The sequence below is a fragment of the Fringilla coelebs genome, assembly GCF_963513975.1.
Source record: "Fringilla coelebs genome assembly, chromosome: 3".
NCBI lineage: Eukaryota > Metazoa > Chordata > Aves > Passeriformes > Fringillidae > Fringilla > Fringilla coelebs.
The window spans coordinates 853,543-876,761 of NC_140030.1; the positions used below are offsets into that span (position 1 = coordinate 853,543).

The following is a 23,219-nucleotide window of genomic DNA, read 5'->3' on the forward strand; positions in this document are numbered from 1 at the left end:
GTCGCGGGCGGCCGGGGCGCGGCGGGGCGGCCCCGCCGGGCGCTCGCTCATGGCAGCGCGGCCGCTGCGCCCCGCCCGGTGCGGGGATGGGGCGGGCGGGGCGGGCCGGGGCGGGGCGCGGCCGCGCCGCGATTGGTGCGCGCTCCCGCCCGCGCCCGCGCCCCCCGAGCGCGCTCCCGCAGCCGCGCACCCGCAGCCGCGGGCGGGAGCGCCGCCGGCCCCCCCGGGCACGCCGGGAGCTGTAGTGCGGCCTTTGTGCTGCGCCCGGGATGCGGGATGCGGGGCTCGGGGGCAGGACTGGGGTGTGGAATAAAGGATGCAGGACTGGGATGCTGCACTGGAATGCAGAACCGGCTTGCGGGATTGGGATGTGGGAAGAAGGGTGCGGCGCTGGAATGCGGGACTGGGATGTGGGATGAAGGATACGGGTCTGCCGGGCAGGGCTGGGATGCAGGATTAGGATGCAGGATACAGAATGCAGGATTGGGATTTGGGATCACAAATGCAGGGATGGCATGCAGGATGCAGGACTGGGATATGGGATGAAGGATACAGAATTGGGATGTAGGACAAAGGATTGGAATGTAGGACTGGATGCTGCACTGGAATGCAGGACTGGGATGTGGGATGAAGGATGCAGTGCTGGGGTCCAGTGCTGGGATGCAGCACTGGAATGCAGGACTGAGATTCTGGGCTGGGATGCTGCATTGGAATGCAGAATGAAGGATTCCAGATGAAGGATAGAGGATGGAGGATGTAGGTCTGGGATGTGGGATACAGGATGTGGGTTGCAGGATGCAGGATTTGTGTCTGTATGGAGAGTACTTTTGTGGAATGCAGGATGTGGGATGCAGGATGCCGGGCTGGGATGTGGGAAGCAGGGTGCAGGGTCCATGATGGGGGATCGGGGATGGGGGATTAGGGATGGGGGATTGGGATACAGGACAGAGGCAGGAGAAGCAGGGGATGCCCAATCCCAGCACTCTGACAGGGACAGAGCACTTTCCTCAGACCTGGCAGCTAGCACAGGGATAACCCCCCATCCTATCCCATCCTATCCCATCCCATCCCCGTTGGGCCGGGGCAGGGTCACCCTGTGGAATTTGGGGGTCCCTGGGCTGTCCCAGGCTCTGTGTCCCCTTGCAGCCAGGCATGGCTGGTGCATCCCAGTGGGAATAATCCTGGTGCCTTACGGGGCTGCAAGGGGAGATTAAACATTCTTGTGGTTAATCGAGTCTGAGCAGCCACCCGTTCCTTCCCCAGAACCAGAGATTATCCCATAATTAATTAATTAGGGTATTTGCTGCCATACACAGGCCTGCCTGTGTATGAGTCTGCCTGAGTTCTCCTGCTCCAGGAGAAGCTTCCAGGCAGGGACAGTCCCCTCCCCAAAGGCACAGCCCCAGCCATGGAGGGGGACCAGGGGACAAAGGAGGGTGCGAGGGAGGAAAGTGGGAGGGAGATGTAGCAGGGATGGAGGGGAGATGGAATTGGGATGGAGGAACAATGGAGGGGGCAAGTGCAGGATGGAGAGGATGATGGGGAGGGTGAAGGGGGATGGAGGGGGATGGAAGCATCAGGGGAGACAGGGTGGGAGGGGGGATGCAGCAGTGATGGAAGGAAGGATGGAGGGGGGTGGAGGATGACAGGGATGATGCAGGGGGATGGACGGATGGAGGTGACAAGTGGACGGGGCAATAGAGCAGGATGGAGGGGGCAATGGGGGTGGAGCCAAGGGATGGAGGGACAATGGAGGGGATGGAGAGTGTTATGGAGAGGGCTGAAGGGTGTGATGGGAAGGTGGAGGAGGTAGGGAGTGGGATGGGGGACAATGGGGGCTGTGGAGGGGGCACTGCTGGGGCCACCTTTCCTCGCCTGCCCTTTCCCAGGGAAGGCTCCATCCTCAGGGTGCTGCAGCTGGGCCCTGTCAGGGGCACAGCCACCGCGTGGGGACAGCCCCCATGGCACAGCACAGACCTGACGGCACTGTCCCCACTGTGGCCCCACATCCTGGCTCCCCATCAAGGCCCTGTGCCATGGGCAGGGACCCGGGTGCTGTGTGGCTCTGCCTGTGGCACTGTCCCTGTGTCCCCAGGGATGAGTTCAGGGGCACCATAGCCCTGCTCCCTGGCAGCCCCTGGCTGTGGTGGCCCAGCCCCAAATCCCCTGCAGGATCAGGCTGTGGGGACAGGCAGGTGGGTGACACACAGGAACAGGAGGATGTACAGGCAGGGCATGAGACAGAGGGGACATGTCAGGAGCAGGGATATGTAGGGACAGTGTTATGGGTAGGGACAGTGTGACATGTCAGCTGGGGTAACCTGTAAGGACACGGTGACATAGGGAGGGTGAGGTGACATGTATGGGCAGAATGACACATAGGGACACAGTGCCAGGTGGGGCAGGGTGCCAGGTAGGGCAGGGTGACAGATAAGGACAGTCCTTGCCCACAGGTGACAGCAGAGGATCAGAGTGTGCTAGTGGTGGCCAGTGGCCTATGGCCTTGGGGCTGACCCTTGGGACTGTTCCTGGGGCTATGGGGCCAAGGGGACAGTGAACCCTCATTATGGCCATCCTGGGCCAGCCCTGGGATGCCTGGGCAGGGACTCTGTGGGGCAACCACCCCACAGAAGCCCCCTAAGCCCCCCTGTGTATGGGAGGGGTATGATGTGTGCATGGTGTCTGTGGGGGACATGGTGTCTGTGGGGTGATGTGGTGTGTATGGGGAGATGTGGTGTGTATGGGGACATGGTGTGTATGGGGGGACATGGTGTGTATGGAGGGACATGGTGTGTATGGGGACATGGTGTGTATGGGGTGACATGGTGTGTATGGGGTGAGATGGTGTGTATGGGGTGACACAGTGTGTATGGGGGGACATGGTATGTATGGGGACATGGTATGTATGGGGACATGGTGTGTATGGGGTGGCACGGTGTGTATGGGGACATGGTGTGTATGGAGGGACATGGTGTTTGGGGGGACATGGTGTTTGGGGGGACATGGTATGTATGGGGTGACATGGTGTGTATGGGGACATGGTGTGTATGGGGACATGGTGTGTATGGGGTGGCATGGTGTGTATGGGGACGTGGTGTGTATGGGGTGACATGGTGTGTATGGAGGGACATGGTGTGTATGGGGACATGGTGTGTATGGGGTGACATGGTGTGTATGGAGGGACATGGTGTGTATGGGGACATGGTGTGTATGGGGTGACATGGTGTGTATGGGGTGACATGGTGTGTATGGGGACATGGTGTGTATGGGGGGGACATGGTGTGTATGGGGACATGGTGTGTATGGGGTGACATGGTGTGTATGGAGGGACATGGTGTGTATGGGGACATGGTGTGTATGGGGTGACATGGTGTGTATGGGGTGACATGGTGTGTATGGGGACATGGTGTGTATGGTGACATGGTGTGTATGGGGTGATATGGTCTGTATGGGGACATGGTCTGTATGGGGACATGGTATCTGTGGAGGGTCCTGGTGGCACAGCTGGTGACATCCCAGTGCAGCTGTTGGCATGGGATAGCACATGGGAACCGAGGACCTGCAGGGGTGGGCTGCTAGATCCTGAGCCAGGGTGACACTGAGCTGGCTGGGGCAAGGGACACTGTCTGGGTGCCACACCGGGTGGGCTGACATTTGGGGCCTGCATCTGTCCCAAAGTGCTTCAGCAGGGCTTTGGGATCCCAGTTCCTGTGACCTTGGCTTTCCTGTTTCTCCCCATCAGGAGTTCCCACATCCTACAGCCACCCTGGGACATCCCAGCTGTCCCTTGGGCATTGTGGCTGCTGCCAGGACAACCCAGATACCCCTGAGAGTATCCAGCCTCTGGAAATGTGGTTGGCTTTGGGTCCCTGCAGCAACCCCACCACAGCCAACACTGGGACACCATAGCCACTTCTGAGACACTAGTGCCAGACCTGGGCCACCAAGGGTATCCCTGGGCAGCACAGTCACCCCTGGGACACTGCAGCCATCCCTGGGTACAGTGGCCACCCCAATTCCTGGCTCTTGTGGGTGACTGGGGGGATCTGGGGGGGGCTGTGGCCCCATGTACCCTGTAGTCACTGGGACACTCAACAGCCTTGGCTGGCAGTGGGGGTGGCATGAGACCTTGGAACCTTCTTCCCACGGTCTGCCCTGGGCTCTTGGCATTCCCTGGCTGCCAGAGCCAGGCAGATGTGGGAGGGAAAGAATGCCCAGTGCTGGGGTGGTGCTCTCCCACCCAGGGGACCTTCTCCTGTCTCCTTCAGCACCACCCCTGTGGCATTCCAGGCTATTAAAGGGGACACTGATAAAGGGGAAAGGCTGCCAGGGACACGCCAGGACCTGCCCCACATGCCCTGGTGCAGCAGCTCCCCCTGAAGCACTGACAGGCCTGTTCCCCTTGGCCTGCACCTGGTGTGGGACTGTGGGACTGGGGACCAGCTCCCTCTCCCAAACCCTGCTCTGAGGCTGTCTCAGAGCTGCTCTCACTGCAGCCTCCAGTCAGGGCAGTCCTTCCTTCCCAGCTCCTGCTGCCATTCCCTACTCACTGCCCTGGAGAACTTCCACTTTGTCTAAACCAAGGTTGTAACAGGAGCACTCCATGGCTGCCAAAACCTTCTCACCTTTGCTGTCACCAGGAAATTGTGCTGGAGCTCGGGAACATCCTCTGGTCAGAGTGCTGCCTCTCTTGGCAGGGTCACAGGAGGCACCCCTGTCCCCAGGGAGGACCCCTTCCCTCTGTGGATGCTGCTGTGGGGACAGACAGAAGCACACAAGTTGGGAACATGGAAATCAGTCTCTGTGTTGGCAGTGTTGGGTTGACATTCCTTAGGATTTTTCTTGGTGTTTGGCCAGCTGGTAGTGGTGTTGGCTGGAGCAGCCCTGGAGAAAAGCCTGTCCTCCATGGTGGGAAAAGGACACATCCAGTGTGGTGTTCCCAGCTCGGGCTGCAGCTCAGAGGGTGGATCCTCTTGGTTTCCCCCCCAATGACCCTTCATCCTCTCACTCTCTTGGCTTCCTCAGGGGGGAGGGATGCTGAGGGTCCAGCAGGCATTTGGCTGCTTTCCATGAAACCAGCTTGCCAGCATTCCCAGAGATCCAGTGGGTTTATTTCCCATTTCCCTCCTCTGTGCAGCTCTGTGGTTCAGCTCAGCAGTTTGTGGCACTCCTCATCCTCCTCATGCTCCTGGCTTCCCTCCTGTCCCCATCTCCATGTGCCAGATTGCTGCTAGGGGAGCTTGAGAAGCAGCAGGGCCCCAGGCTCCAGCCACCCTTTTGGGCTGAGATCAGAGGTTTTGTGGGTTTTCAGACTGTGAAGTGAGCAGGGGCTGCCCAGGCACAGCACAGGAGGGCTGGGATAGGGGAGCTCCCACAGCCACATGGGAAAGCAGGAAGGAAATCACTCCAGTGCAAAATTCACCCCATATCCAAAGTGGGGGAGCTGGAGGGGCAGCACAGCTCACACTAAGCCTGGATTTAGGATGGCTCAGTTTGCCAGCAGCTGACTCCTCTATAATTAGACAGCAGCAGTGGAACGGGAGCCAGCTCAGAGCAGAGCTCCATCTCCCCATGCACAGGCACAGCATTCCACATGACCCCGGGGTGTGTAAACAGCCACAGGGGGGATGAGCTGTGTCCCCTCACCAATGGGGACATGAGGAATGCAAAGTGCTGCCCCTCCTGCAGGCCCTCAGGCTGCCCCCAGGAGAAGAAGTGGCCCCAGCAGAAGAATCCCACTGGGATGCAGGCTGGGCAGGCTGGGTGGCTTAGCAGCATCTTGTCCCACGTCACTCCAGGGGCTGGAAGGAGCTGCAGCCCTGCTGGCTTCAGACCCTGCAAGATGGGAGCCCACACGTGCCTGGTGCCCCCGGTTTGTGGCTCCTGAGCCATGTCCCAGCTGCTGTGTGACCTGGGGAACTCCGTGTCTGCTTGCCAAGGTGCCACAGCTCTGGGATGTGCCCTCTTCCCACCTCTGTCATCATCTCACACATCTCACAGCTGGGAGAGGGAAAAGGGACGGCTGGCAGTTGTGTGGGAGGCTCCAGGCTTTTATCTTGGATGTGGTTTCCAACAGATGTGGAGTGAGCAATGTCTGTAAGGCAGCAGCTCAGCTTTGCTGCACCGAGATTAAAGGATTTGATAATCTGCTGGCAAGATGTAATTGAAAAAGGCAGAGCTCTGGCTGTGCAGCACTCAGCTGAGGCACCAGGGCATTCCCACGCTCCTGAGATCCCTCCAAACCTTCCAGCAAGCACAGCAAATCCCAGTGTGTGTGGGGCAGGCCCTGTTCTCCACGGATCCAGGGACTAACACTTCATCTTCCTTCATAGGTAACTATTGATGTGTCGGTAATGAGCTGCCAGGGAGCTTTTCCCTCGTACCTTGAGCTGCTCCAAAAAGGATATGGAACTCAAAGTGGCACTGCCTCTGTGCTGGGTACATCTGGATGTGGCATGTGGGGACAGGGGTTGGTGGTGGGAATTGTTCGATTTGATGGTCTCAAGGGGTTTTCCAACACCAGTGAATCTGTAATCCCATGACTCCAGGTACATCTCTGGGTACTGAGGGGAGCAGAGCTGCCCTTGCTGGAGGTCAAAGCCTCATTCAGCAGCAGTGGGGATCCATCCATCCATCACCACTCCTCAGTGCCTTGTTCCATCCCTGCTTCACTCCCTGGTTCCCATTGCAGGAAACAAGACTGTGACTGGCTCTGCAAAGCACTGACAACAATGCTGGCCTTCTTCCTCCACTGGGGGAACCAGGGCCCAGCACAAGCAAGTGTTGCCACGGCCACAGGGCAGGGATTTTTGGCTGCAGGCACCGGGGCTGAAGCTCTGGAGGGGCAGGGGCATGGGAAGATGGAGGTCCTCAGGCATTACAGCTGGGAAGGAGCCCCTGCAGGTGCACTGGGGTGCTGAGGTGCCCTGGGCTGGGAGCTCCTGGGTGATCCAGGTGGGCTGGCAGAGCCCAGCTGAGTGCCCCGTGCTGGCCAAGCTGAGGTGACTGTGCAGAAATCAGAGACGTGCCTGGCCCACAGAGCTGCTGCCAAAGGCACTGGGCTCTGTGTGCCCTTTGTGTCTTCTCTGTCACCTGGAAGTGCTGACTGAGTCCTTCTCCTCCAAACGGGCTAGCAGGAACAGAAACTGGGGGGAGTCCCTGTTTCAGGAACATGGAGCTGCCTTTCTTGTTCCCCTCACGTCCACCTGCCTGGAGGAGGGGTGAGGGAAGGAGGTGAAATCCAAGGTGGTGACAGCCTGGTCCTGCTGGCAGCAGTGCTAGGAGCTGCTCCAAACACCAACCTGTCCTGCCACTGCCCAAACAGCCTTGGCAGGAGCCACTTGGTGTGGCTGTGGGGGTCAGCTGGAGGCAGGAGGGTGGTGGAGGCGTGGTGAGACCCAGCACCATATTTGCAAAAGAGAATATCTCTGTGGGGGACCCTTCTTGCTGTGCTGTCATTTCCTCTGCTGAAGAATTCAATGTTCTGACAAAGGTTATTTCTTACATTGGGCTTTCCTGGGGCATCTCAAAAAATTCACCAGAGGCTGAGGGAGCTCATCCTGGAGAAAAGGAGGCTCAGGGGGGACCCTGTGGCTCTGCACAACTCCCTGACAGGAGGGGACAGCCAGGGAGGGTTGGGCTCTGCTCCCAGGGGACAGGGACAGGACAAGGGGAAATGGCCTCAGGCTGGGCCAGGGCAGGCTCAGGGTGGACATCAGGAGGAATTTCTGCATGGAAAGGGTGCTCAGGAACTGCCCAGGGAGGTTTGGAGTGCCCATCCCTGCAGGTGTCACCTGGATGTGGCACTGAGTGCCCTGGGCTGGGGACAGGGTGGGGATTGGGCACAGGCTGGACTGGATGCTCTGGGAGGGCTTTTCCAGCCTCAGGGGTTCTGTGCAAAGGTTCCCTGCAGGTCGTGTCCCTCCCAGGCCCAGCTCTGACCCAGGGCTGGGTGTATTTGCTGTTTTGGTTTCCCACCCTGCTGGGTGTGCAGGCTGCTGTCCCTGCTGGCAGTGGGGCCCTGGCCTCTGTCCCTGTCCCCTGAGCCCCGGCAGTGGCTCTGCTGCGGCGCTGACACAGCACACACAGGGGTTATTTTTAGCTCTTTGCTCCAGCAGCACACAAACACTTCCTCTGTGATTGAGCAGAGAGAAGGGGAGAGCTCCAGTGCCTGTGGGGAGCTCCGTGGCACAGGCACTGCCACTGAGCCCAGCTGGGAACCGTGCTCCAGGGGGCTCCACGCACTCCTGGGAGCTCTGTCAGCTCTGGAGGTTCACTGCTTGCAGCCCTGTTTGCAAGAACCTTCTGTCCTGGACAGCTTGCTCATGGACTTCAACATTTCAAGGAAGGTTATCTTTGGGATCCTGGAGAGGACATGGTGCCACACACAGTCTTGGAAAAACCCTTGCAGATCTTCCAGTCCAAGCTGTGCCCAGTCCCCACCTTGTCCTCAGCCCAGAGCACAGAGTGCCCTGTCCAGGCCTTCCTTGGACACCTGCAGGGATAGGCACTCCAAACCTCCCTGGGCAGCCCCTGCCAAGGCCTGAGCACCCTTTCCATGCAGAAATTCCTCCTGAGAATCTCATACATCCCTCTGCAAGCAAGACAAAATGTTTTGTGTCTGCTAAGGCTGGCCCTTTTGTCAAATTGTTAGATGTTATCCAATGAGGGAAGCAATCCCTCAGGAGATGTCTGGCCAAGGACAAGGACACCTTTGGTCTCGGTGGCTCAATCAGGAGACCATTGCTGCAGGACTGGGAGATTTGGAGATGTCCAGGCAGAGGTGGAACAGGGCTCTCCTCCCCACATCCTTCCCAGGATCTTCTGTCCTGATCCCCAGAGGACACTGATCTGTGAGGAGGAGAAATCACCAAATTAGGACTAATGAGGTGTAAAGGGAGAGCCAGCAGGACCTGGCAGCCTCTTCCTGGGCTTTGCAGGGGCAGCTGAGCAGCAGGAATTGCAACAGCACTGCTGGAGAGCTGTGAATCAGCAGCCAGTTGTGCAACAGGAGCAGAGCAGTGACACACTGGGCCTGCTGGTTACTCACTCACAGCCTCACAGAGCAGGGCCCAGCCCCTGGTGCTGTGGGGATGGAAGGGCCTTTGTCATCCCAGGGCCACTGGGAACAAGCTGCTCTGTGTTCTCCAGCTCCTCCCCCAGCCAAGGCAGGGCTGGGGGCTCTGCTGCTGGGCATGGGCACAGGCCAGGCCATCTGAGGAAGCTCTGGGACCACCATTCCATGAAGGATGAGCTCCCACAGAGCACAGACCCTCCCAGCCCCGGGACAGCTCCAGCTCCCCCTGCTTTGTGTCTGGAACCCAAACTTGTGTAAGGACAAGAGCCCCAAGGGAGCTGTTAAACAGGCCCAGATGCTCAGGACAGAGTCTGGGGAGGAACAGAAAAGGTTGAACTTGTTCCACCTGCTGCCCTACAACGTTGTCCTCTTAGCAGGGGTGTCCACAGCATGTTCTGTGCTCCAAGCACGCTGGACACCAGAGCAGGAGCTCTGAACTCCAGATACCCCTCTGGCTTTTTTTTTTCTGATGTCATCATCAGGGCAGGAGAACTCAAATAAATACACAGAATCACAGCATCCTTCAGGTTGGAAAAGACCTCCAGGATCACTGAGGCCAAGCTGTACCCCATCCCCACCTTGTCCCCAGCCCAGGGCACTGAGTGCCACATCCAGGCCTTCCCTGGACATCTCCACATCCCTGGGCAGCCCCTGCCAAGGCCTGACCACCCTTTCCATGCAGAAATTCCTCCTGATGTCCACCCTGAGCCTGCCCTGGCCCAGCCTGAGGCCATTTCCCCTTGTCCTGTCCCTGTTCCCTGGGAGCAGAGCCCAACCCCCCCTGGCTGTCCCCTCCTGTCAGGGAGTTGTGCAGAGCCACAAGGTCCCCCCTGAGCCTCCTTTTCTCCAGTCTGTGCCCCTTTCCAGCTCCCTCAGCCCCTCCTGGGGCTCCATTCCCTTTCCTAGACATGCCCCAGCCCCTGCAGGACTCTGTCCCCTGTCAGGAGGGGCCCAGAGCTGCCCCCAGCACTGGAGGTGCCCCAGCAGTGCCAGCACAGGGGACAGGCACTGCCCTGGCCCTGTTGCCACAGCCCAGGGGCCAGTGGCTTCTTGGCCACCTGGGCTTGTGTCCAGCCGTTGGCACAGCACACTCAGGGCCTTTTCCAGCCTTCCAGCCTCTCTGCCCCCACATAAGTTAACTCATCCTGCAAACAGTGGGAAGTTACAGACAGCAGAATACTTAATTATGACAGCAAATTGCAGTTGGCAGTGTGCTGGATCATACCACGGGACAGCTCAGGATTCAATGAGAGAGGAGCGTTGGGTCTGTGCAAAACCTGTGATGGGGCATCTGCAGCATTTCCAGTGCCTTCAGTGGTGATTCCACAGCCTGGCTCTTGCAAGAACGTTTTCTCCCCTGTGTGGGAAGAGCAGGAGCTGTGAGGGAATTCCCCATGTCCAGGTTGCCACGGGCTCCATTGCAAACACAACAGACGCAGGAGGTCCTTGGGCTCCTCTTGCTGGGTCAGCACCTGTGCCATCCCCTCCAGCTCATCCAGGGAGTGCTGCTGCATGAGAGGCTGGACATGCCCTGGCCACATGTGCTGGCACCTGGAAATCCCCCAGTCCTGGGCTGATCCCCCAGGGTGGGCAGCAGGGGACGGGGATCCTGCCCCTGTGCTCAGGTGAGAGCCCACCTGCAGAGCTGCCCTAGCCCTGGGGATTCCAACAGCACAAGGACCTGGAGCTGCTGGAGAGAGCCCAGAGGAGGCCCTGGAGCTGCTCCAGGGCTGGAGCCAGGCTGGGAGAGCTGGGGGTGCTCACCTGGAGAGGAGAAGGATCCAGGGAGAGCTCAGAGCCTCTGGCAGGACCTGAAGGGGCTCCAGGAGAGCTGCAGAGGGACTGGGGACAAGGATGGAGGGACAGGACCCAGGGAGTGGCTGCCAGTGCCAGAGGGCAGGGCTGGATGGGAGATTGGGAATGGGGAATTGTTCCCTGTGAGGGTGGGCAGGCCCTGGTGTAGGGTGCCCAGAGCAGCTGGGGCTGCCCCTGGATCCCTGGCAGTGCCCAAGGCCAGGCTGGACACTGGGACTAGGAGCAGCCTGGGACAGTGTCCCTGCCATGGCAGGGGCGGAATGAGATGGGTTTTGCTGTCCCTTCCCCTCCAAACCTTCGCACGATCCCGGCACTCTCCGGTTTCCCCTCAGGGCTCTCTGCCCCCTCACGCCTGAGCCGCCAGGGGGCGCCTCCTGCCCCGCCCGCGGCCGCGCTCCGCCCCCAGCAGTAACGTCACTCCAACCCCTGGGGAGGGCGGAGAGGGCGCAGCCAATGGGAGCGCGGGGAGCGCAGCGAGCGGGCGGGGCTTTCGCCGGCGCAAGGGCGGAGCCGACAGCCCCTAGGTTCGCGCGTCCGCCGATGACGTCATCACGCGGGGGTTCTGCGGGTCCGCGGGGCGGGACCGCACCTGAGCGGGGCAGAGCGCGGGAATGGCCGAGGATTGCTTCCAAAAATCCCATCCAGCCCTGCCCTCTGGCAGTGGGAGCCATTCCCTGCGTCCTGTCCCTCCAGGCCTTGTCCCCAGTCCCTCTGCAGCTCTCCTGGAGCCCCTTCAGGCCCTGCAAGGGGCTCTGAGATCTCACCTCTCCAGGTGAGCACCCTCAGCTCTCCCAGCCTGGCTCCAGCCCTGGAGCAGCTCTGGGGCCTCCACTGGGCTCTCTCCAGCAGCTCCAGGTCCTTGTGCTGCTGGAATCCCCAGGGCTAGGGCAGCTCTGCAGGTGGGCTCTCACCTGAGCACAGGAGCAGAATGTCCCCGTTTCCTGCTGCCCACTCTGCAGGATCAGTCCAGCATACGAGGGGCTTCAGGGGTAGGGCATGTCCAGCCTCCCACCCGCCAACACCCCAAAGCTGCTCTCATGCCCGGCCTGGATGGATCCGAGGGTTTGTTCCGACCCAAGTTTAGCACCGGCACTTGGTCCCGGTAAACCCCACGAGATCCTCTCTCCTGAAGCTCCTCCATCCCCGAGCCGCGAATCCCGGCAAAAACCGCACAAAACAAACGACCTCCGGGGCCGCGCGGTGACGTCACCCGCAACAGCCGCACCGCCCCGGTGACGTCACAGCGGCGTGCGCGCGCGCCCCCGCCGGGCCTGCGCGGTGCATGAGGCGGGGGTGGCGGCGCGCGCAGCCTCGGCAGCGCCTCTGAGGAGCCGCCGCGAGCCCCGGGGGAGAACCGGGAAGGGCCGGCGACAACCGGGGCCCATCGAGCCGAGCAGAGCCGCGCGGACCGCGGGGTTATGAGGGCGGGAGCCGCCGCCTCCCCGTGAGGAGCCGCGGGCGCGGGGAGCGCGCGAGGCCGCCCCGCCACAGGAAGCCATTTTGTGGGCCCCCTCCTCCTCCTCCTCGCTCTCGTCCTCTTCCTCCTCCTCCTCGTCCTCCGCCGTCGCCGCCGCCCTCGGGAGCGGCCGGGCCCGGTGAAGGAGGCGGCGAGGAGGGGCGGCGGCGGCCGCCGCGCCCTCCCCCATGGCGAAGAAAACCTACGACCTGCTCTTCAAGCTGCTGCTCATCGGGGACTCGGGGGTCGGCAAGACCTGCGTCCTCTTCCGCTTCTCCGACGATGCCTTCAACACCACCTTCATCTCCACCATTGGTCAGTGCTTTTCCGCCCGGGGCGGGCTGCGGACCCCTCGGTTCCCACCGCCGTACCCCCCTCAGTTCCGTCCCTGTGTCACCCCCGGGGACCCCCAGTGTTTACCCCAGCCCCGTTATTGTGTCACCCCCCCAGGGATCCCCCGTATTATCTCCAGTCCCCAAGGGACCTCCTGTGTCACCCATCAGAAATACCCTGTGACCCCCCACCACCCCCAGGGACCCCCGGTGCCACCCATCAGGACTCCCCTGTGACTCCCCCCCCTCTCCCCCTTAGCGGCCCCCAGCTCCGTGTCTGTGTCACCTCTAGGGACAGCCTGTGCCCCCCCCCCCGAGCCCCACTCCTGTATCCCCCCCCAGGGACCCCCTGTGCCACCCATCAGGACTCCCCTGTGACCCCCCCAGGGACCCCCAGCTCCGTGTCTGTGTCACCTCTAGGGACAGCCTGTGTCACCCCCGAGCCCCACTCTTGTATCCCCCCCCAGGGACCCCCTGTGTCCCTCCAGGACCTTCCTGTGTCACCCCCCCCGCCCCGTTCCCGTGTCCCCGTGCTGTCCCCTGCCCCTGGCCGCGGAGCCCCGGCAGAGCCGCCCCGGTGCCGCCCGACGCCGCCTCGCCCCCGCTGCAGGGCAGGGTGGCTTTGGTTCCTCCCTCGGCGCTGGGTGACCCTGAGCGACCCTCGCTGTCCCCCCCGCGGGGGCTGCGCTGGCAGCTCGTCCCCCATGCCCTGTGCCAGCCGCCAGAGCCCACCTGGCCCCTTCCATCAGCGTTAATCCCCGTGCCTGCGGGCGGCGGGGCGGTGGGATCGCCGTGCCCGTGTTTGCACCGCTATCGATGTGGCTCAGGAACGATCGCGCTCGTGGGTGGGGTCTGTTTTCTCGCCCAACAAAGCTGTCCTTCCCCCCTCGGCACCTCCTGACCAAGGTAGAGCTGCTGTGACATCATGAAGGAGGGATGTGTCTTTGCCTTTTCCGTGCAATCTGTGCCACGGGGCAGGCCTGGTACCCAATATCCTTCCATCCCAGGTGTATCACAGGGCTTCTCCTGAACGTCTTGTTTTGCAGATGAAGAGTTCAGGTCAGCAGCTTTTCACCTTCTTGGTGACTGGAAATTAAGGGTAATTCCTGTCTCAGCTTTATTGCAGATGTAACACGTGCAGATACCCACATCTGGATAAAAAAGAAAATTATTTCGAGGGGTTTGAACTGCATCTGACTTTTGTGTTTGCTATAAATCCCTTAAATCACCCGTCATGCAGCTGAGGGAACGTGAGAGTGTCAGTGTAGATCTTAGTGCTGGGTGTAAGTTCACCCCTGTGCACTTCCTTATCTGTGTTGAAACATCACCCAGAAATTGCACCTCGGACTATAACATGTAAAAATACTCTCTTAAGCAAGGCTTGGGAAATTTAAAGTGAAAAAATACCTTTGTGACAACTAAGTGTCGAGGAAATTATTTCCTAAAACCTCTCAGGGCCTCAACTTGGCATTTTGCTGAGTTTTGGGGGGACTGTGTGACAGTTAATGTTGTCCCTTCCCATGGCATAGCCTGGCTCTGGGAGGCCAGATGGGTTTGTTGCTGTGGCCAGGGTGTATTTTGGCACTGCTTGGCAGATCCTTGCTGGGATCACATGACATTCCTTGCCTTTGGAGTTCGTTGGGAAGGTTTATTTCAATTCTCAAAGTTAAAAATAGTCAACGTCATAGTTAAAAAGTCAGCAGGCACAGTGGCTCCTGCTCCAACAACTCGTGCTTTTAATAATTAGTAATTTAGTAATTAGTAGTAGTTGCTGGTCTAACTGTGCAGTTTTGGGGCCTTCAAGAGGAGTATCACCAAGTCGAGTAGGCAGTGTGCACATGCAGATTTTGGAAGTGTTTCCCACCAGTCAGACCAGTGGCTGTTTGTTTCTGGAGTGCCTAAACTGGAGGGCAGAGGTGTTTGATTCCCTGAATTCTGAACTGAATATCTAGTGATGTCTAGCTGTGACAGGTTTGTGTCTTCACAGTGGAATTTGGCAGGTGTTGGGGTACAAATTGATTTTCTGTGTGGTGTTTAACTGCCCAAAGATGCCTTAAATGTGTTGTTTCCATAGTCCTTCTGTAAGTTGATGTGGAAACCTGGAGGGAAGTGTCCTGTGCAGACAATGTCAGTTGTAAGGGTGACTCTCCATCAGCACCTTGGGAAAAACAGTCCATCCCTGAGGGAGGAATCCAAACACCTGAGTTATCCAGGTCCCCTCAGTTCTCTCTGCATTATTCCCAAGCAGTGCAGCAATCTGGCTGAAAATTGGATTTCAGATTCCCCCTGGTGACAGCAGCTCTCACACTTGCCCAGGTTGGCCCTGCAGCAGCAGTGGCAATCCAGGAATCTGGAAAGGAACTCTCCATGGGGGTCCCTGCTGTGGGAAATCCCAGCCCTGCAGCTCTGCTTGGTTTTGCAGCTGGAAGAGCAGAGTTTCAGGGAAAACCTCCCATGGAGTCTTTGACCTGTAGCAACAAGGAAATGTGGTTTCCAAAGGCCTGTGTACACAGTGGGTGACGGGAGGTGACTGGGTCCTTGGCCGAGGCTCTGCTGTGTTTGAGTAACCCCAGCGGCTCTGGTCCGTGCCCTGGCTTTGCTCAGAGCTCTGCCAACGGCCTGGGACACACGTAAAATGTACTGGGGTGTTTGGTGGGGCTGGAGGCTGGGACTGCCTCATGGAATCCTGGAATGGTTTGGGTGGGAAGGGACCTCAGAGCCCAGCCAGTGCCACCCCTGCCATGGCAGGGACACCTTCCACTGTCCCAGGCTGCTCCCAGCCCCAGTGTCCAGCCTGGCCTTGGGCACTGCCAGGGATCCAGGGGCAGCCACAGCTGCTCTGGGAATTCCATCCCAGCCCCTCCCCACCCTGCCAGGGAACAATTCCTCATTCCCAATATCCCATCCAGCCCTGGCCTCTGGCAGTGGGATCCATTCCCTGTGTCCTGTTCCTCCATACCTTGTCCAAAATCCCTCTGAGCTCTTCTGTAAGTTCCCTTCAAGCACTGGAAAGCTCAGTCTTTAGTTTGTAAGGAAAGGAAGGATCTCAGGGAATGTTGGTACTGGCCTCTGTCTAAGGAGGAGGCATGGGGAAAAGGTTTTAATTCTCTAAAACCAAAGGCCTGTTTGCATATGTAAGGGAAGACACCCTATTAGGGCATTTCTGCTTCATGTTGGTAACTTCTATCACTTCACATTTCATCTTTGCACATTGATCTTGCTCCATGATGGCTGCTGGGAGATAACTTACTGTCCCTGTAATTTGACATACTCTCACTTTGACTTTGAGTCACTTCAATCTAATATTTCCTGCTAAAGCAGCAGTTAAGCTTCTGGATGTGCTGAGGTGCCAGCGTGAGTGATTTCATTGCCCCTTCTCAAGCACTATAAATATTCCAGATGGCATTTCTGCAAGAAATCCCAGAGTCATGGTAACCTCCCTGGGGAGGGCAGGGCCTGGCCCTCCAGCCCTGCCCTGCTCTTTGCAGGTACAGAAGGAATAAATCTTGGAAAGTTTAGTCCATGACAAATAATTGTAAATTTTTACTGTTCTTCAGCAATTTTCTGGTGCAAGAATTATTTTTTTGGATTTGGTTTTGAGAACTGTGGTGACTTCTCAGTTGTCCTCGAGGGTCAGTGGGTGGGTGCAGCTGCCCCTCTGGCACTGGTGATGCTCCTCCTTATTTTAGTGCTCTGCCTGCCACCAGCAGATTGTCTTTATTTTGAATGTTAAAAATGTTAGGATGAGTAACTTCCAGGCAGCAAATCCCTGAGATCTTATTTTTTAATATCTCTTTATTGGCATTCAATGTGTCAAGTTGTTGATGGTTTGAAGTGAGCTGTGCATAAAGGATCCAGAGGAGCTGTGCCCACTTTGTGGAGCTCCTGGGGGTCCAGCCTTTGGCACCTGGGGACAGGTAGGGAGGGAGGCTCTTCTGGCCAGGATGGCTGCTGAAAGATTTAAATGCCAGAACTGAGCTAAGCATGTAATCACTGTTGTCTGACTAAGTCCAATGCAAATGAAGATGAGTCACAAAAATGTTTTCCCATGAAATCTCTAGTAACAGCTCAGAAGAACAAAGGGTGTGTGAGTATTGGGAGATTCCCCCTCAGTGTTCCTGATGGAAGTAAAACTTGCCTGGATCTTTATCCCTCCTGGAGGTGCAGCTGTATTTTGTGTTCCTGAGCTTTACTCACCTGGCTGCAAGTGTACAAATCCAGAGATAAAAACCAGTGATTTTTGGGGTTTGTTTTATTTTGAACACAACTAAAGCTGTGCTAAGAGCGTGCAAAACTGATATTTTAAATGTGGAAGTATAGGAAACCTATTTGGATGAAATGATTATTTTTTAATTATTTATTTTGCCTTTATTAGAAGTGGGTTGGAGTTGGAATCACTTGCTTTGAAATTGCTTCATATTGGCACATTGAAGCACTGAAGTTTTAAAAAATTAATCCTCAAGAGTCCTCAAGTAATAAATCCAAGTTTGTTTGTGCATCCTGGGAGGATTGTGATATATTAATGTTGGAAGGAAGGATCCCCAGGTAGAGAATGGGGAAGAACTGGCCCGATTTTGGGAAACAAGGGATGGTTTGAGTGGGGAAGATGCTGTTGCTGTGCAGGGGATGCAATGAAATTTGAAAAACAAGTAGTTTCAGGATTCAAACAAAGAAGGGGTCACTACACCAGTGGGAAGTACTGGCTTGTCTGTTCCCAGAAGTTGTGGCTGTGCCATCCCTGGCAGTGTTCAGGCCAGGTTGGACAGGACTTGGAGCATCATGGTTTGGTGGAAGATCTCTGCCCATGGCAGGAGGTGAAATGGAATCAGCTTCAAGGTCCTTTCCGAGCCAAACCATTCCCCATTCCATAATTCCATCATGATATCCCTTTTTTGTATCCTGCCTACTGGAGCAGCAGCAGCTGTGAGTTGTGTTCATGTTGTGCCCAGGCTGTGGGCTCAGTCTGCTTCTGACTCCTGGCATGGAGCAGGTGAATTAGACAAGGAAAAATCCCAATAAACCCTGGCCCAGGAAAGCCCCCTTGATCCCAACTCCTGCTCAGTCATTTTCATGACCTGAACCCATCAGGGAGCAGGAGAGGCCAAGGTCATTTCCACTTGGAGGTGGCTGTGCTGCAGAACTGGCTGCCAGGGGAATTTTGGAGGGGAAAAGATGGGTGGGTTCAGAATGAAAGTAGAAAATGGAAGTGGATCTGTAGGTGGGCATTGGATGCAGTGCTCTGGATGCAGGCTGGAGCTCGGGAGTCCCCTGGGCTCTGGGCTGCTGGAGGTTGGACAGGCATTGTTTGGCCTGGAGGGGGGTTGTCCTCTCCTCTGTCTTCTGGGACATCCAGGGGAAGGGAAGGGTTACAGAGCGAGCTGGACTCGTGTGATACTGTACAAAAAGGGTGGTTTGGTTTTGGTTTTCTTTAGTAGGGTTTTTTGGGGCTTTTGTGTGTGAGGTTTTGGGGATTTTTTCTCATCTAGGGCAGTGAATAATGAGCAGCAGTTTTGCACACGCCTCACAGAGCTGATGAGAAGCTGGGGATGGCTGTGGTGAGGAGCTGAGGAACTGAGCTGCCTGGAAACTTCTTTGTGTAACGTGGCTGTTTTTTCAGCTGAGCTGGATCAGCTCCCTGATGGGGCTCCTCACGTTACCCTCCAAATCTGTGCTGGTGGAGTGATAGGGCAGCAGGGGACATGGACACAGAGGAGGAGGTGGTGCTTGTACTCAGAATCCAGGATCATTGAGGCTGGAAAAGCTCTCTCATCGAGTCCAAGCTGTGCCCAGTCCCCACCTTGTCCCCAGCCCAGGGCACTCAGTGCCACATCCAGGCCTTCCCCCTGGACACCTGCAGGGATGGGCACTCCAAACCTCCCTGGGCAGCCCCTGCCAAGGCCTGACCACCCTTTCCATGCAGAAATTCCTCCTGATGTCCACCCTGAGCCTGCCCTGGCCCAGCCTGAGGCCATTTCCCCTTGTCCTGTCCCTGTTCCCTGGGAGCAGAGCCCGACCCCCCCTGGCTGTCCCCTCCTGTCAGGGAGTTGTGCAGAGCCACAAGGTCCCCCCTGAGCCTCCTTTTCTCCAGGCTGAGCCCCTTCCCAGCTCCCTCAGCCTCTCCTGGAGCTCCATTTCCTTCCCAGCTCTGTTCCCTTCCCTGGACACGCTCCAGCCCCTCCAGGTCTCTCCTGTCAGGAGGGGCCCAGAGCTGCCCCCAGCACTGGAGGTGCCCCAGCAGTGCCAGCACAGGGACAGGCACTGCCCTGGGTCTGAGGAGTTCCCCTTGGAAATTCACTTTCTGGTTGCAGTTCCACATTGACAGACCTCTTGGCAGTAGTTCCAGTGCCTGGCCTTCCCTCCTCCCTGCCCCAGTATGAAACAAACCCCAAACTGGGCTCGTTCCTCTCCTGCTGCTGGTGCTGTTGGTGCCTCGGGCAAAGCTGGGCAGGGAAGGATGTGAGCACTGCAGAGCTGCTTCCTTGGGCTCAGTCCTGTGCTGGCAGCCCTGCTGCTCCTCTGTCCTTGCTCTGACACGCTGGTGATGTGCAGCTGAAACTCAGGGGCAGCTGCTCCCCAAATGTGCTGAGCACGATCAGGAGCCCTGCAGAGTGCCCAGGTTGGCTGCTCCAGTTAAGCCAGTGCTGTTTCCAGGAGGGGACTGAGCTGTCACTTCAGCAGTGACAGAGATGAAGAGTTAGGAAGTCACTGATATTTTCTGGGGTAATGTGTGTACAGATTTGGAGCACAGGCTTCGTGATCTGTGGGCTGCTTGTGAATTTTCAGAGGCCAAACAAAATGTCTGTTGGTGTTGCTAGAAACTTGTTCATGAACGCCTAAGCAGGAACACAGCCTTTGTTTTAAGTAGCCAATGGTTAGTTTTTAGTGCCTTGTTGAGTGATAAACACAACTGGGAGGTGCAGAGAAGGGATTTCCTTTTGACTCCTTGGTTTATGTCTTTCAAAAGAAATCTGTTATGCTCTTGCAGAAGATTTTCTTCCCTGTGAGGGTGGGCAGGCCCTGGCACAGGTTGCCCAGAGAAGCTGTGGCTGCCCCTGCATCCCTGGAGCTGTCCAAGGCCAGGTTGGACTTGCAGCACCCTGGGATAGTGGAAGGAGTTCCTGCACATAGCAGGATGTGAAATGGGATGAGCTTTAAGGTCCCTTCCCACCCAAACCATCCTGTGATTCACCAATTCTCTTTATCCTCACTTGATCTTTTCCACTCTTCCAGTCAATACTGATATTTAATTAGGGCATCGATTGAGAGCCTATTGATGCAAACCTCAGCAGGGGACAGGAGGAATCAACCCTAACTTGAAGAGTTGAGGTAGATGTTTTTGCCTGGGAGGGGTTTTGCCTTGGCAGGCCCTGCTCCCTGTCCCTGCAGCCCTGGAGCAGGGCGTGGGCTCTCCCCACCCTGGGTACCCACAGCTTGCTCCCTGCTCCTCCTCCCTGGAGCACGGAAAGCCAGCGTGTCCCTGCTTGTTGCTGAGCTGGAGAGCCTCAGGAAGGATGGTGGCTGGGACAGGGCTGCTCTGCCAGCAAAATTCATCCCACCTGGGCTTGAGAAATGCCCAGACAAGACTCGAGAGCAGGGCAGAGCAGGTTGCACAGATTCTCTAGCAGTGGCAGCCTGTTGTGCCATCAAAAAGTCATGAAGCAAAAAGTAGAGAAGGGTTTCAGCCTTGGTTTGTGTAACTCTTGCGAGGGGGTAAGGTGCTTGAGAAATACTTTGTGAAAAACCAGCTTGGCAAATTCCTGGTGCTGTGGGAATTCCCTGTCTGGCCCTGGAGAACAGGGGAGAGACCAGAGCTGCTCTTGCAAGTTGTCTTGAACGTCTGGTGTTTCGGTGCAGCTCAGCTGTGTGGGTTTTCCTCTCTGTGTGGGTTTGACTACAAGTCTTGTGTGGGTTTAACTAAAGTCTCTGCATGTTTTGGTTCTGTTCTGTAGCTAAAACAACTCCAGGCTTTCTCTCCCACTGGGATTGTGACTGTTCCCTGTAACCTGGAGGAGCACTCGTTTGTGTCTTGCATTTCCAAAATCTGACTTAGTGCTCCCAGAGAGACACCTGCTTTCTTGAGAGCCAATGGGAATGGAATTTCTACACTTAGATCCATACCTGCACGGCTTTTTCCTCAAGGATACTTCTCAAACTGGTGTGCTTTCATGTTTGGATCCACTGAAGCTGTTGTTGGACCAGGAGGAGTGCTGGAAATGGCCTCTTCCCAAAACCATGCTGCCGTGTGTGCTGGGAGTTCCTTTGGTGCTGGAGGGGCTGGGATCAGCACCGTGCTGGGGGAGGCTGTCTTGGCCTGAGATCTGAGCTTCAGAACCCTTAAAAGCCTGGTTCCAAAGGTGGATGGTGCTCTGGTGAGTTCAGGTGTCATCTCAGCGTGGTGGCTGACCTGGGCTAAGGGTATGGTACCAGCCGCTGGATTTGTGGAAGGTTCTGGAAGGCTGGGCTTTGTCATGGCTCATCTGCACCTCATGAGAGCAAACTCTTGCCTGATTCCTGACATTTCCTGAATGGGTTGTACCTGGTCCTAAATAAGTTATTCTGCCCCTGAGATGGTTGTGTTTTAAGTGGGCCTCACCAGCATTGTAATCTTCTACACTAAAGGGGATTTTACATTTCCCTAGAGGTGCTCACTTACTAACTTTGGGCACCTGGGGTAGGAACTCACCTCTTGGTGTCTGACATATTTATGTGCCAGGTGTCATCTCCTGCCCTTCCAGCCAGGCCATGGTACCTGTTCTTCCTCACCACCAAATCCCCTGGCAGGTGACTTCCCTGAGGGCAGGAGATGGCACCTGGCATCCACTGAGGGCACTGCTTTGTACTTTCATTACTGCAGATCTGTAATAAATGCCTGAACTCAGGTCTTTGGAATGCTGGTAGCAGTACCTAGAAATTTCCAGTTCCTCAGGTAGCAGCATTGATTTCACACCTTCCAGGCCTTGCTGCAGGCTGTGTCTCATCCCTTCTCTCTTCTCCCTTCTCCAGGTGGGATTAGGAGCTCCTTAGAAGCTGAGCTGTCACCTCCATCCGTGTGCACGTGGCAGGACGTGTGTGTGCCTCTGTCACTTGAGAGGGAGCTCAGATGTGGAGCCTCAGCACAGCTGTCTGATTGCTGGTTAAAGGAGTCCCTCCAACCTGCCCTCCTGATTGCTTGAGTGTGCTGGGAAGGGCTTTCATCTCCAGGGAACTTCTTGGTCTTCCCAATAAGCAACAAAGTTACTTAGTTATTATAGCTACACAAATCTCTGGCAAAAGCAAAGGCAAATCCTGTCTAGTTCTTTGGGATTTGGGCTTCCTGTGGGTCTGTCCAGGACAGCATGGATCAGGAATGTGAGTTCTCTGGAAGTCTGCTGTTTCTCATTCCTGTTTCAGTGAGCAGAAATGCTGTGTGTTCCTTCAGAGGGGCTCAGAAAGGCTGGCAGTGGTGGCCAGCTGAGGGGGTTGTGTGCCACAGGGCTGTGTCCCCAGCCTCAGAGATGTGTCCCAGTGTGCTTGAGACCTTGACCCAGCCAGAGAACAGGAGATGGAGCTGCCTGGGTTTGGGTCCTGGGATGACAGACTGGATTGGGTTGGAAGGAACATTTAATATGTTTCTTACTCCATCCCTGCCATGGGCAGGGACACCTTCCAGGTTGTTCCAAGCTCCAGTCCAGCATGGGCTGTGTCAGAGAACAACACCAGGATTTACAGGAAAAGAGCTGAGGTTGCAGCAGAGCTCTGCCAGCAGCTGGAGCAGCAGCCCCACAGGCCCCAGGGTGCCAAACCACAGCACTGACAGTCCTTGTGTCACCTCTGGCAGCTGCTGGGTGACAACACCTGCACTTGCTCAGAGCAGGACTTCCCACACCACCTCTGTTGCCTGCTCATTCTGCCTCTCGCCCACCTTCGGGGTTAGAAGCTCTTTTGAAGCTGGTGGCCACATCAGAGGCTCTGAGGATCATAAGGAGACCTCATCCAGCAGGAATCTCCCCTGACTGTGGGGCTTTTGGTGGGATCCAGAGCAGCTCTGACACACTGGGAAATGGGATCCCCTCCTCAGGTCCTGTCCTTGCCCCCAGGACCAGCAGCAAGGCTGAGGCAGCCTGTGGAGCACAGACTCTGTGGTTGTCACCTCATAGCAAGGCTGTGGTCATTTGGGCTCTCTGGGGTCTCTCATTGCCCCAAGGACAGCAGTGGCAGCACCTCTCTGCATTTCTGTTCAGTCACACACCACCTGCAGCACAGCTTTTCCCCAACACCCAGATCAAGTTTTGCCTGTTGTGATCAATGTCCATCTCCTTTTGTCCCCAGCACCAGGCTCAGGCAGCAGCAGGGGGGACACCCAGAACCCAGGGCCTGAAGGGGCTCCAGGAGAGCTGCAGAGGGGCTGGGGACAAGGATGGAGGGACAGGACCCAGGGAATGGCTCCCAGTGCCAGAGGGCAGGGCTGGATGGAGATTGGGAATTGGGAATTGTTCCCTGTGAGGGTGGGCAGCCCTGGCACAGTGGGAGGTGTCCCTGCCATGAGATTTAGTGTCTCTTC

The 23,219-nt window shown here is 56.9% G+C and overlaps 2 protein-coding genes across 2 annotated transcripts in view; one reads left to right on the forward strand and one right to left on the reverse strand.

Moving 5' to 3' along the window:
* Positions 1-10,234: 10,234 nt before the first annotated feature.
* Positions 10,235-12,537, reverse strand: LOC311152217 (uncharacterized protein; the record flags this gene model as incomplete). The annotated part of the gene is made up of 3 exons (XM_084203098.1): positions 10,235-10,627; positions 10,841-11,480; positions 11,656-12,537. One exon carries the CDS (start codon positions 12,535-12,537, stop codon positions 12,130-12,132), a length of 408 nt encoding a protein of 135 aa, XP_084059224.1. The 3' UTR covers positions 10,235-10,627; positions 10,841-11,480; positions 11,656-12,129.
* The window catches only part of RAB10 (RAB10, member RAS oncogene family), a 48,953-nt gene continuing 37,897 nt past the window's right edge, over positions 12,164-23,219 (forward strand). Inside the window, exon 1 of the mRNA XM_084203097.1 lies at positions 12,164-12,662. Coding sequence (XP_084059223.1) covers positions 12,536-12,662 — 127 coding nt within the window. The 5' untranslated portion in view covers positions 12,164-12,535. The remainder of the gene's footprint in view (positions 12,663-23,219) is intronic.